The 15,714-nt window shown below is 40.4% G+C and overlaps 1 protein-coding gene across 2 annotated transcripts in view; it reads left to right on the top strand.

The window, feature by feature from the left end:
- The window catches only part of ITGA8 (integrin subunit alpha 8), a 190,197-nt gene that overhangs the window by 153,228 nt on the left and 21,255 nt on the right, over window positions 1–15,714 (top strand). For both annotated transcript variants that reach the window (XM_020881335.2, XM_020881336.2), the window contains exons 26-27: window positions 4,478–4,606; window positions 9,473–9,586. In XM_020881335.2, coding sequence (XP_020736994.2) covers window positions 4,478–4,606; window positions 9,473–9,586 — 243 coding nt within the window. The remainder of the gene's footprint in view (window positions 1–4,477; window positions 4,607–9,472; window positions 9,587–15,714) is intronic.

The raw sequence follows: 15,714 nt of genomic DNA, 5'->3' as shown, positions 1-15,714 counted from the left end.
AAGCAAGACAGTCTTCAAATGACCCCTTTCCCATCCCCGCCAATTTCTAATCCTCTCTCCCTCATCCTTAGCTCCTCTCCAGCACTTCCAGAGGAGAGTCCTTCTCCCAATTCGGAGTTTAACTTTGCTGTCTCAAGTATTCCCCGTTTCCAGTATCTGCAACCTGTTCCTCTCTACTCCTTCCTTCCTCAGAGCAAATTAAAGTTACTTAAATTGCCTCTGTCTTCAAAACAAACTAGAAGCAAATAACTTGCCTCTGTATCCTCTTTCAAGAATGGATTGTTTCTCCCTCCATTTGTTAGCCAAGCTGTATTGCTGTCCCTACTTCCTTAGTTCTCTTTTACTCTTATTATAATCTTCTTGGTTGTCATATTGAGAGATACTAAATGTCCATCAAAGGAGTGTATCAGGCAAGATGCAAAAACATAAAGAAGAAAATATTTGATTTCTAGTAATGTCATTGCCCATTTACTGTTCTATTTTCTATTTATCTATTAGCTTATGTTTTTGTTTCACCCATAAACATTTTGTTGTATGTTGCCAATAATTAAGGATGCTTTTTAGAAATCCATAATACCATTGTCACACCTAAAAAGTAATTAGCAAAACTTCTTTAATATCATTAAAACTCCACCACTGGTGGTAACAATTAGACGGCTATTCTAAATAGTCCTATTTTTGATACACAATGTAAGTAAACATTCATTTTTTAAAATCTTATATGCGATTTTATAATCTGCCTTTTCCTCTAAGATTGTGTATCTTTCTAAATTACTGTGTAGCTCTCCCTCATTTTAAAAAGCTGTCAATAATCTTTTCTATAATGGTCATAAGTTTTTTCACCAGTATCCTCTATATGCCCTTAAAGTTTTGTTACTATCTTTTGTCTCCTTACAAGCAGCTACTAAGAATATTCATGTTTTATTTTGTTTTGTTGCTTTCATATTTGGAGGATGAAGCTGTATCTCTTCTCTTCACCATTAGGCATTAGTTCATATGAGAAGAAGACTGAGATTTAATTTCATACTTCTTGAAATAATTATCCACTTCTCTAAATCCATTCATTCTTTTGTTTTGTGGTTCGGTTTCCATCTCTCCCAGTCTTCTGCTCAGGAGAGGGCCTCCATAACTTCTTGTTGTTTTTGTTATTGTTCTTTAGTTGAGAATTAATTGACATGCAACATTTTATTGGATTCAGATGTACAATGTATTCAATATCTATATATATTGCAAAATGATCACAATGTCTAGTTAACATCCATCACTTTACATTGTTACAAATTTCTTTTTCCTTGGAATGGGAACTTCTAGATCCACTCTCTTAGGAAGTTTCAAATATACAATACAGTATTATTACCTATAGTCACCATCTATACATTAGCTCCCCAGAACTTACTTATTTTATAACTGAAATTTGTGCCCACCCGTTTGCAGCCACCAGTCTATTCTCTGTATGCTGCTCTGCTGAGTCACTTCAGTCGTGTCCGACTGTGCGACCCCATAGACGGCAGCCCACAGACTCCTCCGGCCCTGGGATTCTCCAGGCAAGAATACTGGAGTGGGTTGCCATTTCCTTCTCCAATTCTCTGTATAGATATGTTTGTTTCATAGATTTTTTGGGGGAGGGGTTGTTTGTTAGTTTAAGAATTCACATGTATGTGAGATCATAAGGTCTTTCTCTGTCTGATTTATTTCAGTTAGCATAATGCCCTCAAGGTCCATCCATTTTGTCTCAAATGGCAGAGTTTCCTCCTTTTTTCTGGCTGAATATCATTGTATATGTATACCACACTCTCTTTGTCCATTCATCTGTGGACACAGAGGTTACTTCCAGGTTTGGCTATTGGATATAATGCTGCAGTCAATGTGAATGCAGATAACTTTTCTAGTTAGCATTTTTGTTTTCTTCAGGTAACTATCCAGAAGTGGAGTTGCTGGATCATATTCCATAATTTCTTAGGTGACAGATTCAATGAATCCTTTTAGTCCTAACCTTTCTTTATTCTTCTGCAGGATTTACATTCTTAGTCACATATTTTTTATTTACTTTTCTTTTCTGCTACACTCTTATGGTCAAGCAAGTTCCTGAGACCAACCAAGGATTAAGTGGGGTGATTAGAGTCCACCTCTCCTTGGGAGAAATAGCAAAGAAGGAATTGTCACTTATTTTTGCAACTTTCTTTTACTTAGGTTTCTATAGAATCACGCTTCTCCCAGGTGGTCTCCTATGTCTGATATCCCCGCCTCTGACTTTTCCCTGCCAGTCTCCTTCCTCTCTGGCTTTTTGTGGTTGGTTGGTTGATTCGTTGGTTTGGAGTTTTGGTTTCTTTTCTATGTTTGCTGAGAAATATTATTCTATGAGAAATATTTTCCTCATGGGGCAACTCAGACCAGTTGGCAGGCAATGACTGTGCAGGTGGAGAACAGAGCCATCACCCAGAACATCAAACAGACTCAGGGAATCAGCCTGCTGCAGGGCAGGAGTGTGACATGGTTCTACCTGCTGGGGAGCAGGATGCTCTGGGCTCTTGGTGAAAAAGGATACTGGAGCACAGGTGGAGGCCAACACACATGGCTGAGCAGTCTTGCTAAGAGGCCTGGACTTTATCTTTCTGTTTATCCAGGAGATTTTTCTAGGTTCTTAGGATGTACTGAGCACTATCGTTTCAGCTGCAGTGTAGGAATATCTTGTTTTCATCCCACAGAGATGAGCATACTAGGATTGCTTTTGTGACTACAAAAAGAGACCAGGTAGAAAAAGATGTGCTGGTGGGAAGGGGTAGCAGGAAGCCAAAAATTCAGGCTTTATACTCAGTCAGTCTAAAATAAAATATTTTAATCGGATAATATTTGTCATTTATTGGGATTCCCAAAATGTTTATTTGGTGAGCAGATATGGCCAGCATGGAGCCTGAGATAACATTGTAAGTTCTAGAACACTTGCCAAACAAACTTAGGGCTGAAAACAAGCTCCATTACAACACAGTGCACACATGGGGTGCTAGGGAAGAGTCATTTTCATTAGAATATGGTTCATCAGAGGGGGAAGAAGGGTGGGAAGAACTGGGAGTTGGGATTGACATATGGATACTATTTATCATGCTCATGCTCAGTTGCAAAGTTCTGACCAACTCTTTGTGACCCAATGGACTGCATCTCAGACAGGCTCCTCTGTCTATGGAATTTCCCAGGCAAGAACAGTGGAGTGGTTTTCCATTTCCTTCTCCAGGGGATCTTCCCGACCCAGGGATCGAAGCTGCGTCTCCTGCTTGGTAGGTGGTTGCTTTACCACTGAGCCACCTGGGAAGCCCATACACTATTGATGCTATGTGAGAAGGGAATGGCAGCCCGTTCCAGCATTCTTGCCTGGAGAATCCCATGGACAGAAGAGCCTGCCAGGCTTCAGCCGTGGGGTTGCACAGAGTGGGACACAGCTGAGCAACTAACACATAAAATAGATAACTAATGGAAGCTACTGTATAGCATAGGGAACTCTACTCAAATGTCTGTAGTGACCTAAATGGGAAAGAAATCTTTAAAGGGGGCGTGTGTATATACACACACACACACACACACACACACACATACATACATACATATAGGTGATTCACTTTGCTGTGCAGTAGAAACCAACACAACATTGTAAAGCAACTATACTCCAAGAAAAATTAATTTAAAAAAAAGAATATGGTTCTCTCCTGAGGGAGTTCTTCTTACAGTTACAGGGCGTGGGGCTCAGACATGCCCAGGTTGGTCCTTGACCACATCTGGCTGTTTTCCCACCATCAGCCCCTCTCTTTTCTGCCACCTCAGAATCCATCTCACTGTACAGAATGCTCCTCAGTTCCCTGCCAGACAGCGAGAGGAAAGTAACGAGAAACTGATGGCTCACACTTACCAAGTCACTTCCACATTCTCTCTGTCCTTACAAGGAAATAACTCCCACTTAAAATTTTATCCTTGCAAGATAAGTGTTCCAGCAGCGCATTCCCCAGGCTTTAGGAATTCCTATTATTGGACAATATCGAGGCTTGTTTCTCACCAGTGTAGCTCATCTTTTGTTTTGTTTTGTCTGCCATGTGGCATGTAGGATCTTAGTTCCCTGACCAGGCAGCGAACCTTCGCCCCCTACAGTGGAAGCACAGAGTCTTAACCAGAGGACCGCCAGGGAAAGAAAGAGAAGTAGCTCAGTCATGTCTGACTCTTTGCAACCCTATGGACTCCTCCATCCATGGATGGCTCCTCCATCCATGGGATTTTCCAGGCAAGAATACTGGAGTGGGTTGCCATTTCCTGGACTGCCAGGGACGCCCAGTGTAGTTCATCTTGCTGATGGAGATGCTGCTGGTTAGTGAGAATGTGTCTGAATTCTTAGGTGAATCATAGTCAATAAAATAAACCGCCTGGTGTTCAAGGTTAATGAAAAAGCTAACAAGTGTTCTTATACCTGATGTAATGTCTCTGGCTCTCTGTGCAGCCGGCTGCCCCCTGGGAGGACACCCCTGAGCTGAGTGCATTTTTGCGAAACTCCACCATCCCTCATCTGGTCAGGAGGAGAGACGTGCCTCAACTGGAGCCTCACAGACAGAGCCCCGCAAAGATCCTGGTGAGTCATCTCAGAGCATGGAGATCTGAGAGGGGAGGTTGGACAGGACAGAATTCCCAAGGGCAGGAGCTTTCAATTTTCAACTTTAAGTACCATTTTTCAGTCACCTACCAAACTCAAATATGACCAATTTTTTTGGCAGTACATATTTCAGACGCAAAAGGGACTTTTTTTTTTTTTTTTTTTTTTTTGCAATATAACCTTTTCACTCCTCTGAACCTGCCCTGGAGGCTATATGGGAGAAGTAATGATGGAAACATAAAATGTGACCTTGATCGTGCATTTTAAGAAGACAAAGATTCAGTCGTCAGCCAGTCCCCAGATACTGAGCTGGTGAGAGTTTGGAGTGAGCCTTGAGAAACACTGCCCGTGCAGTGGGTCTTGAGGTGTCTTACCCCATCCCTGGATCTCACAATCCTCTGCTCCACGGGAGGAGTCAAGAATGGTGTTTGCAAATGTTCTGGGCCCAAAGCATTGGGGTCTGCGGTAGATCTAGCCTGAGCTTAGTCAGCCGTTTGTAAAACTGTGGATGGCATTCGTGACACAGCACTTTCTTTTTTTTTTTTTTAAATTATTTATTTTTGGCTGCACTGAGTCTTCATCTCTGCTCAGGCTTTCTCTAGTTGCAGCAAGCAGGGGCTACTCATGGGTGTGGTACATGAGCTTCTCATAGCTGTGACTTCTCTTGTTGCAGCACACGGGCCTAGGTGCTTTGCAGCATATGGAATCTTCCTGGACCAGGGATTAAACCAGTGTCCCCGGAACTGGCAGACAGATTCTTATCCACTGTAGTACCAGGGAATTCTGTGACTCAGCATTTTCAATTCTGTTTTCCCACTCATTCCACTGTGAATATTAATGCCATTAGCTGTATGCTTGCGTGCGTGCATGCTTCAGTTGTGTCCAACTCTTTTCGACCCCATGGACTGTAGCCCGCTAAGCTGCTCTGTCTGTGGGATTCTCCAGGCAAGAATGCTGAAGTGGGTTGCCATGCCCTTCTCCAGGGGATCTTCCTGACACAGGGATTGAACTTATGTTTCTTATGTCTCCTGCACTGGCAGGCAAGTTCTTTGGGACCAGTGCCACCTGAGAAGCCCAGCTGTATGCTTTAAAAGGGTTAAAATATTGTTTTGTTTAATACTTGTGTTTTAAAATTTTTATTTTTAAAAAGATGTTTGACTATGCTATACAGCATGTGGGATCTTAGTTCACAAATGAGAGATTGAACCCACATCCCCTGCAGTAGAAGTACAGTCTTAACCACTGGACCACCAGGGACCTAAATGTATGTGTTTTTAAAAAAATATATGCCAGGCCTGACAAATAATGAGGGTGCTGCCCCAAGAATCTTTGATCACTGCAACAAATGATGATAAAACCTCCATACTCTTAACACTTCAGAAGTTGAGACACATAGGGATGGATAGGGCAAAAAGTAAACAAATATATATCAAAAGAACAGTATAAAACAGAATTTTTCAAGTCAGGGTAACAGACTGAACACTTGTATTTGCCTATTTTTTCTCCCCCAGACCCCACAGAAAAGACAATAAACATTTAATTAGTTAAAATGTATGTCTTGGACATACTCTGATATTCATTTATTTTATCCCAACCACATAAAAGGTTTCAAACATGAAAAATGGACACAAAAGTGCAGGGAGTGAGTCTGATGTAATCAGTTAAATGAAGAGAGGAGCATTTATTATAAAAGAAGTATCTGTAGTTACATAGCAAAAAGCTGTAGCAGTTGTCAGATATGACTCAACTTTCTGTACATCTTTATGGCACTGTAATGTTTTTCAGACTATAAGAGTAGGGAATCTATGTGCTATTAGGATAAAATAATGGAATTAGTATGATTATTTTCAAAAAGCTTCCAGGAAGAATGAATGAACAGAAAACAGTGATTTAAGTTGAAAAGGGTGTAATATACATCCTGGTGACTACAATTAACAATACCACATTGCATATTTGAAAGTTGCTGAGAGTATAGATCTCTAAAGCTCTCATCACAAGGAAAAAAAATTTGTAACTATGCGTGGTGATGGATGTTAACTAGACTGACTATGGTACTCATTTCACAATACGTACAAGTGTCAAATCAATACATTGTATACCTGAAAGTAATAATGGTATATATCAATTATGTTAGTTGCTCAGTTGCATCCCATTCTTTGTGACCCCATGGACTGTAGCCCACCAGGTTCCTCTGTCCATGGAATTCTCCAGGCAAGAGTACTGGAGTGGGTAGCTATTCCTTTCTCCAAGGTATCTTCCTGACTCAAGAATCAAGCCCAGGTCTCCTGCATTGCAGACAGATTCTTTACCCACTGAGCCACCAGGGAAGCCCAATTATGTATTTTAATTATAACTCAATTTAAAATTTAATAAATAATACATTTTTAAAGAAAGAAAACAAGGATCGACGGCGATAGAATTCTCATATTCAGTAGCAATAAGAAAGCCCTCTGGCAAACCAATGTCCCAAACTATGAGGATCAACAATTTAGAAAATTGAGATCTGAATATATTGTACATTTTCCACTTTAGCATATTTCTCACGAATATACCAAGGCAATAAAGATCAAAAACTAAAATTCATTTGAAAATTATATACATTTCTGTTGTAGGGTCAGATTTTTCCTTCCTATTTTTTCTCATTAAAGATTTTTATTTCAAGACAAATTTTTAACTTCTGAACATCATAGAAACTTATTACTTACAGATGAGAGCAAGGTGATCTTTGATTTCCATATCTGAAACTCAAGTTTTATTCCCTTTCTCTCTTATTGGTTCAACAATTGTAAATCATCCACCTCCCCATGTCCTCGAGTCAAAGCATTTCTGGATAGGGAGTGATTATGCAAAGTTTATTCTAAAATCAAAAGCTAAATAAGACCTCCTACAGTTTTTGTTTAGTTAAAAACAACTTACTGAATCCCATTTCTGATTAGGAATTTGAAAGTGCAGAATGCCAGCATCCTGTATGGGGATCATAATTTCCAATTTGCATAGGAAAAACTTTGTGTCTGTTAACACGGAGCTATAATTTCTTCTCCGCCTGAGAACATCCTAGCCTTCCTCATCTTGGCCCCCGCTGGTTTTGTATAATAGTTATCATCCCCTCTCCCGAAGCTCTCTTCTCCCTTTTGCTACTCAGCTTACAGAAACCTTATCTTTCTAACCCTCCTTGGCATGTGATACTCTTGATCACTTCTTGAAATCATCACATCCCTTGCCATCCCCAAAACATTCTCTCCTGGTTCTCTTCCTACCTTTTGAACTGCCCCTTCTTAGCCTTTTGCACAGACTTTTCTTTCCATCCCCAAGTGTTCCTTTACCTCAGGATTCTATCCTCAGCCTTTCCTCTTCTCTCCCACTGAGTCTGCTGTTTCAGAGAAATTCTTGCCTGACCCTAACTCCAGTCATGCCTAAGTGCCTCCTGCCATCTCAGCCCCCAGACTGCCTATACTCTAGACCAGGGGTCCCCAACTCCAGGATCTAATGCCTGATGATCTTAAGTGGAGATGATGTAATAATAATAGAAATAAAGTGCACAATAAATGCAATGTGCTTGAATCATCCAGAAACCATCACTCCAGACACACACACACATATACCCCTCATCCATGGAAAAGTTGTCTTCCATGAAACTGGTCCCAGGTGCCAAAAATGTTGGGGACCGCTGCCCTGTTTTGTATCATCTTTCTGGATGTCTGATCAACACACCAGATCCAACATGTGCACAACTCTCTGTCTCCATGAACCCCCTCACCCCCCACCATTAGAATTCCTAATCTCAGTAAAGCCAGTACCTATCCACTCTATCACCAAGCCAAAAGAGCTCTCCCATTTCTCTCTCTCCTTTGTCCCAGTCTTAAGTTGGCTACCATGGATTTATTCTACTTCCTAAACTTCTCTAAAATTCATCTTCTTCTCTCCATTCCCATTGTACCAGGGTCCCATCATCTCTTACTTGGACTTTATCAACCTCCCTGTATCCCACCCTCCTCCTTCTCTTCTTCCTCACCTACCACCTCTCTCCTGAAATACACACATGATCAGACCCCTTGCTTAAAATGCTTCACAGGCTTCCTCAGGACCTTCTGAATCAAAGGGAAACTTCTTAGCACAAATAGGACGATTCTTTACCACCATTCTTTACCTCCTTTCCATCTGCCCACCCAACTCCCAAACACCCTTCTCTCCATGCTTCTGAACATGCATGCAACTTATACAGAAGAACTAATTCCTCATTCATTTTAATGGACAACAGAAACTAACACAACATTGTAAGTCAACTATGCTCCAATAAAAGTATTAAAAATTAATGCCACCAGCTTAATGGCTGGAACTTGCAGAAGATTCTGCTCTATAACTAGAAAGTAATTTAGCCAGAAGAATGTTATGGAACAAAGACTTGTCAGTGGGTTAATATCACTGGGTCTCTGAGATAATATGGACTCATGGACCTTCCTCTGAAGCTGCTTCAGGATTTGCTTAGTTCAGGGTCAGGTGCTTTGCTTGTCTGTAAGTAATATCTTCCTGAGTTCTGAGAAAATAAAATGAGGCGGTTCAATCACTGTGGTGGAATGATTGTTTTGAAGACCTTAGAACGGAGCTTAAATTTCACGTTGTATTTTATGATCCGTTTTAGCTCTACAGTACCACCAATGTGGATGCGTCTTTCCTACCAAACCGTGTTTTTTCTTGATCATTTCAGTGCATTTGTTCTTTATTTAAAGTTTATGGATTAAGCAAGGACTTCTGAGGACACAGAATGTAGAGAAACTGAGTCTAGTGTTGATTCTCTGCTGAGATTTAAAGACACTGATTCACCACCGCTGCTGCTGTTTTTTGCAGAATTGTACAAACATTGAGTGCTTGCAGATCTCCTGTGCAGTGGGACGACTGGGAGGAGGAGAAAGCGCCGTCCTGAAAGTCAGGTCACGGCTGTGGGCCAAGACATTTCTCCAGGTAAGAAGACCCTGAAGCACTGATGTGCCACCCACAGGAAACCTCTTTTCAAAAGCTCAGAGGGAAGCGTTTTTTAAAAGGATTTTTAAATGTTTTAACTTTTAAAATGTTTTAATTTTCAAATTTTTTCCATTAAATTTTTTAATTTTTAGATTAATTTTTAAATTTTTAAAAAATTTACTTCTTTAATGTTTAAAAAATTTTAAAGAAATTTCTGTGGCGGAATTGAGCCAAGGACAGCTGATCATCTTTCCCACTGCATGAAGTTGATATTTTTCCAGATTTATTGAGATCTTATTGACATGTAAGCTATGTAAGCTTAAGGTATACAACATGATGATTTGATCCTATGTATTGTGAAATGTTTATCACAGTGAGGTCAGCTAATACCTCTGTCCCCTCACATAATTACCTTGCGTGTGTGTATGTTGAGAACTTTTATGATCTAATCTGTTAACAGCTTTGGTCTATACTACCATGCTGTTGGCTAGAATTTCTGTGTTATGCATTAGATCTCCAGGACTAATCGATGTACTAACTGCAAGTTTGTACCTCAAACATCATCTCTCCGTTTCCCCGACCCACAGACCCTGATAACCATTGTTCTCTATTTCTGTAAGTTTAGCTTTGTTTTAGATTCACATGTAAGTGGGATCACACCCTACTTTTTTTTGTCTGACGTATCTCACTTAGCATAATGTTCTCAGGGTACATCCTTGGTGTTGCAAAAGGCAGATTTCTTTCTTTTTTATGACTAAATGATACTCCATTGTGTGTGTGTACATGTGTGGTATGTTGGGTGAAGATAGTTTAAATATCCTGAGTCCCTGAGTTCTTCAGATAGTGACTTAGATTTAAACAGATCTATTTAACTCACCACTATCTAGTAGTTCCCTGGTAGATAGTAGTTAGTGAAATGAGGTGAGTACAAGAACATAATTCAAGCCATATGCCCAGAAAAATTAAAATATAATCAACTTAGAAGGGCAAAGAGAGACTGTCCTAAGTCTTTCTTGTCTGGTAATACCATATCCTGGGCTTCAGCTAGATGAGCTTCTCAGTAAAGTGTCAGGTACATTGATTTTTAGACTCCTCACTGCTTTGGCTTGTCTGGACTATAGCATCCCACACTTCTAGAGATGACTAATTGATTATGTGCATTTTAAAGGTTTAAAATCTCTTTTACACTAAGCAGATTAATTTTTTTCCATGTGGAAGGAGCTATTTATTTAAATGGTATTATTGTGTTGTGACCTTGTTGTTTGGGGACAATCTGGGGGTGGGGAGCTAAATTTAAAACCCTACCAAATCTATGCATTCTTGCCCCTATTTTAACTACTCAAAAATCCATTTGGCTCATTGTGCCATAGAAAAATCCAATGGTAAATCCTTTTGAATCTAGTTAAAAATCCAGAATTTTTTAGCTCTAGATTCTTATGTTTTCTATGATTCAGAATGTTTCTGTAGTCTTACAAATCTTATATAATTTTGTTTCTATAATAAACAGGAGGGAAATTAAAGGTATTTTTAAAAATGTTTTTATGAAACCTTTTTTTTAAAAAAAAGACCTAAGGCAGGATCATTCAAACTCAAACTCAGCACTATTAATATTCGGATTCATATAATTCTTTGTTGTGAGGAGTGGTTCTGGGCATGGCAGGATGTTTATTAGCGTCCCAGGCCCCTCCCCTCTACATGCCAATAAAAACCTTCAGCCCAGTTGTGACAACAAAAAATGTCTCCAGACATTGCCAATGTCCCCCAGGGGCAAAATTATCTCCAGCTTTGAACAAGTGACCTAAAGAAAAGACCAGTGCACAGTGTCTTTCTGCTGTTGTTAAACCATTATTTATTCATTCACTCAGCAAATATTTATGAAGTGCTGACTGCCAACTATGTGCCAAGCACTGCTTCAGGTACCACTTGGATGTGAACAATTTGCTCATTGCCATTCTGCTTTTTTGGCTGTTACTTTTTATCTAAGAGTTGGGAAACATGGGTGTTACTGAATTCCCAAGCCCACACAATGTGAATGATAACCATCTACCCCTCGTATTACTTTGGGCATCACATCCTACTGAAATGAAGAAGCATAACTCTTTAATAAAGCAGGACTAAAATCATTACGACCCTATGGTCAAGGGGGGAATGACTATCCTAAATGACATCCATCAGTTCTGTGCATGACATGCTATTCCAGTAGAGGAACTTTGGAGTGAAAATTGCCTCTCTAACGAAGACAAATACCATATGTCCCTTACATGTGGAATCTAAAATATGACACAAATGAACTTATCTACGAAACAGAAACAGACTCACAGACATAGAGAACAGCCTGGTGGTTGCTTGGGGAGTAGGAGGTGGGGGAGGGGTAGACTGCAAGTTTGGGGTTAGCAGATGCAAACTAGTATATATAGGATGGATAAACAACAAGGTCTTACTGTGTAGCACAGGGAGCTATATTCAATATCCTGTGATAAATCATAATAAAAAAAGTATGAAAAAAGAAATACATATATATATATATATATATATATATGTATAACTGAATCACTTTGCTGTATAGCAGAAATTAACACACAATTGTAAGTCAACTATACTTCAATAAAATAAATCTTTGAAAAAATGTTAAGGACTTCCCTGATGGCCCAGTGGTTATGAATCCACCTGCCCATACAGTGGACATGGGTTTGATCCCTGGTCCAGGAAGATCCCACATGCAGTAGGGCCCCTAAGTCCATGTACCACAACTACTGAACCCCGAATGCCCTAGAGTCTGTGCTATACAACAAGGGAAGCCACTGCAACGAGGCGCCTCACACTGCAGGTAAAGAGGAGCCCTTGCTCACCACAACTGGAGAAAGCCCACATACAGCAAAGAAGAACCAGCACAGCCAAAAATAATTTTAAAAAGTTGTATACAAAGTACTTCCACCATATATAGAAGTTAAAAAAGAAAAGAAAATTGCATCTTTATCTACCTGTTGAAGACCCAGTGGATGTGGAAGAAATCAATAGCAACTGAGGGATCTTCTAAACAATAAGTATTTAGCACAAGTAGAGTCAGACCAGAACAACCTTCAGGCACGTTCTGAGGTTTTGCCAGATCAAAGTTAACACTTCCAAAGATCCTGGAGAGCCTGACACAAGTCACTTCATGTCTACTCACAGCTGGAGCCCAGACTTCTGTACTTCCACAGTTTCTGCTTATTCCAGTCTCAGAGGCTGATGGCCAGAGAGGAGAGCATTACTGCAAACTGCCCCCCAACTGCCGGTCAAAGGACATACTAGATCCTGGAAGTCTAACAGTTTTATCCCACATCCCAGAAGAAGGCAAACATTTTCTGCCCTCCTAACCCAGGGGAGAAAGTTGACAACTCTCAGCTGATATATTTGCTGCATTATTTTTTGTTTTACCCACTGGTAAACATGCATGTGCTTAGTCACTCAGTCATGTCCAACTCTCCCACGGACTGTAGACCACCAGGCTCCTCTGTCCATGGGGATTCTTCAGGCAAAAATACTGGAGTGGGTTGCCATTCCTTTCTTCAGGGGATCTTCCCAACCCAGGGATTGAACCCAGGTCTCCCGCATTACAGACGGATTCTTTACTGACTGAGCCACCCTGGAAGCCCAAGAATAAGCAGGCATGCTGGTCAGAAAAATATCTTCTTCAATTCTAAATGATGCCCTGTGCTGAGATTGTTACTTGAAAGAGCGACCTCTTTAAGAGCTTAAAGTTTGACCAATAATTATTTAGGTTTTGTTGCCCCACACAGCTTTGTTTCTGGTAGATGTTGAGTATTTAAACAAAGGCTTTATAAAATGGATGTGTGGTTAAAAATAATTCTTGAGAAGCAATTAAACAGCAGGGAAGGTGGGAGTGGGGGAAATTCTTGATGGTCCCGGTCACCCTCACACTCCATTCAACTCAGCTCAAAAGCCTCACTCCCCACTCTCTTGGTGCCCAACTCTGTATTTTTTACTGGTACCGTGGCCACAAGCCAATCATTGTGTACTAGTACATAATTGAGGCAGCTGGTGGGCTGCAACCCACAGTTTAAATGATGTGGCAGGGAATTCCCTGATGGTCCAGTAGCTAAGACTCCTCACTTCTAACGCAGGAGGCCTGGGTTCAATCCCTGGTCGAGGAATTAGATCACACATGAGGCAGCTAAGAGTTCTCATGCCTAAGCAAAAAAAAAAAAAAAGAAAGATCCCACATGCCACAACTAAGACCCAGTGCAGCCAAACAAATATATAGATAAAAATAAATATAAAAAATTAATGACATGGCAATGACAGAAGGATAGGGCATTCTCTAAGGTTTGGTAGCTACCTGGGGTAGGTTAAAAGTTCAACGTATCATCAATGGATATTAACTCCAGCTGCTTTTTCAATCCTAACTTGGCTACAATAAGACAATGATGGCTCTTACCGGAGTAGATAGCCACAAAAAAGAAGAGACGAGTTTTTAACGTAAGAATAATATCATTGTTATGTAAAGAGCATGGCTGAAAACATTCAACTTTGAACATGAAATCAATAAAAGGACTCTGCTCATGATTATTTTTCATAAATTAAATACTTAACCTGTGCCAGGTTTTTGACTTGCAGACAGAGGACTCCTGTACCTTTGGTGCCAATCCTGCCAATCACAGCATAATAACTCACGTTTCCCATTTCCCAAGGGGGCTCCAGAGCATCTTGGAAAAATGAGAAAAAAATTTTTTTACTGAAACTGGAAGAAATGCTGCTTTTGGAGAATCATTTAAAATAAAGAACAGATGAATAAAGAACAACGAATTCCATTGTTTACAGGCTGTTGCCTACCACTGGGTCTGTTCAGGTCCCAGATGGTGCCCTTTTGCATCAATGAATTAGGTAGCAGAGGTGAAAGCATGTCCACAGCCCCTTGTCATGAACAACAGCCTTCATCTTATGTTACAGCCTTCTCTTATAACTTCCTGAACTTCCTAATCTCATCGATAAGAGCAGAGGTCCAATTCAGTAATTGAAAGAATTAAACTTTTTATAAGGTGCTATCAAATGAGTGACAGATTTTATTTTCTTGGGGTTCAGAATCACTGTGGATGGTGACTGCAGCCAGGAAATTAAAAGATGCTTGCTCCTTGAAAGAAAAGTTATGACAAGCCTAGACAGCATATTAAAAGCAGAGATATCACTTTGCCAACAAAGGTCCTTATAGTCAAAGCTATGGTTTTTCCAGTAGTCGTGTATGGATGTAGAGTTGGGCCATAAAAAGACTGAGTGCTAAAGAATTAATGCTTTTGAATTGTAATGCTGTAGAAGACTCTCAAGAGTCCCTTGGACAGCAAGGAGATCAAACCAATCAATATTAAAGGAAATTAACCCTGAATATCCATTGGAAGGACTGATGCTGATGCTCCAATACTTTGACCACCTGATGTGAAGAGCCGACTCATTGGAAAAGACCCTGATGCTAAGAAAGATTGAAGGCAAGAGGAGAATCTGGCAACAGAGGATGAGATAGTTCAATAGCATCGTCAACTCAAAGGACATAAGTTTGAGCAAACTCCAAGAATCAGTGAAGGACAGGGAAGCCCAGTGTGCTGCAGTCCATGGCAAAGAGTCAAACGTGACTTATGACTGAACAGCAACAATAATAATCAAATGGGTGGATATGGGATAACCACTGAATAACCCAACTATTGGATGTGTTCGTTCACCATCCATTCACACTGTCAGTCCAGGAGGATTGATGAAACCCTCCTGAGCATGTTGTTCTAGGTGCTATGGAAGGTATAAGCTTCATATTCCATGCTCTATGCCTTCTAGTTTTCTATGATCATGGTGGGGAGAAAGTAATCAAGAAAGATAAAAAGTTAAACAACAATGTGGAAATTCCAAACAACGTAGGGCATCTATCATCTCATTCCAGATATACTAAATCACAATCTCTAGGTCCGATCCCAGATGTTTCTGAGGTTCAGCAAAGCACAAAGCAAAGTGGCTTGTGAGCCATCAGAAATGGTGGTGATGAGTGGAAATGTAAGGAGGAGTCAAGCTGGCCAAGAGCAGAGAGGGTAAAGAGAGGAGAGAAGCCGGCCACAGGGACACAGGTTTCCCCACATTCTCGACGTCAA

This window comes from Odocoileus virginianus, chromosome 9 (assembly GCF_023699985.2).
Source record: "Odocoileus virginianus isolate 20LAN1187 ecotype Illinois chromosome 9, Ovbor_1.2, whole genome shotgun sequence".
Taxonomy (NCBI): Eukaryota; Metazoa; Chordata; class Mammalia; order Artiodactyla; family Cervidae; genus Odocoileus; species Odocoileus virginianus.
This window is presented reverse-complemented; position numbering and strand designations above follow the sequence as displayed.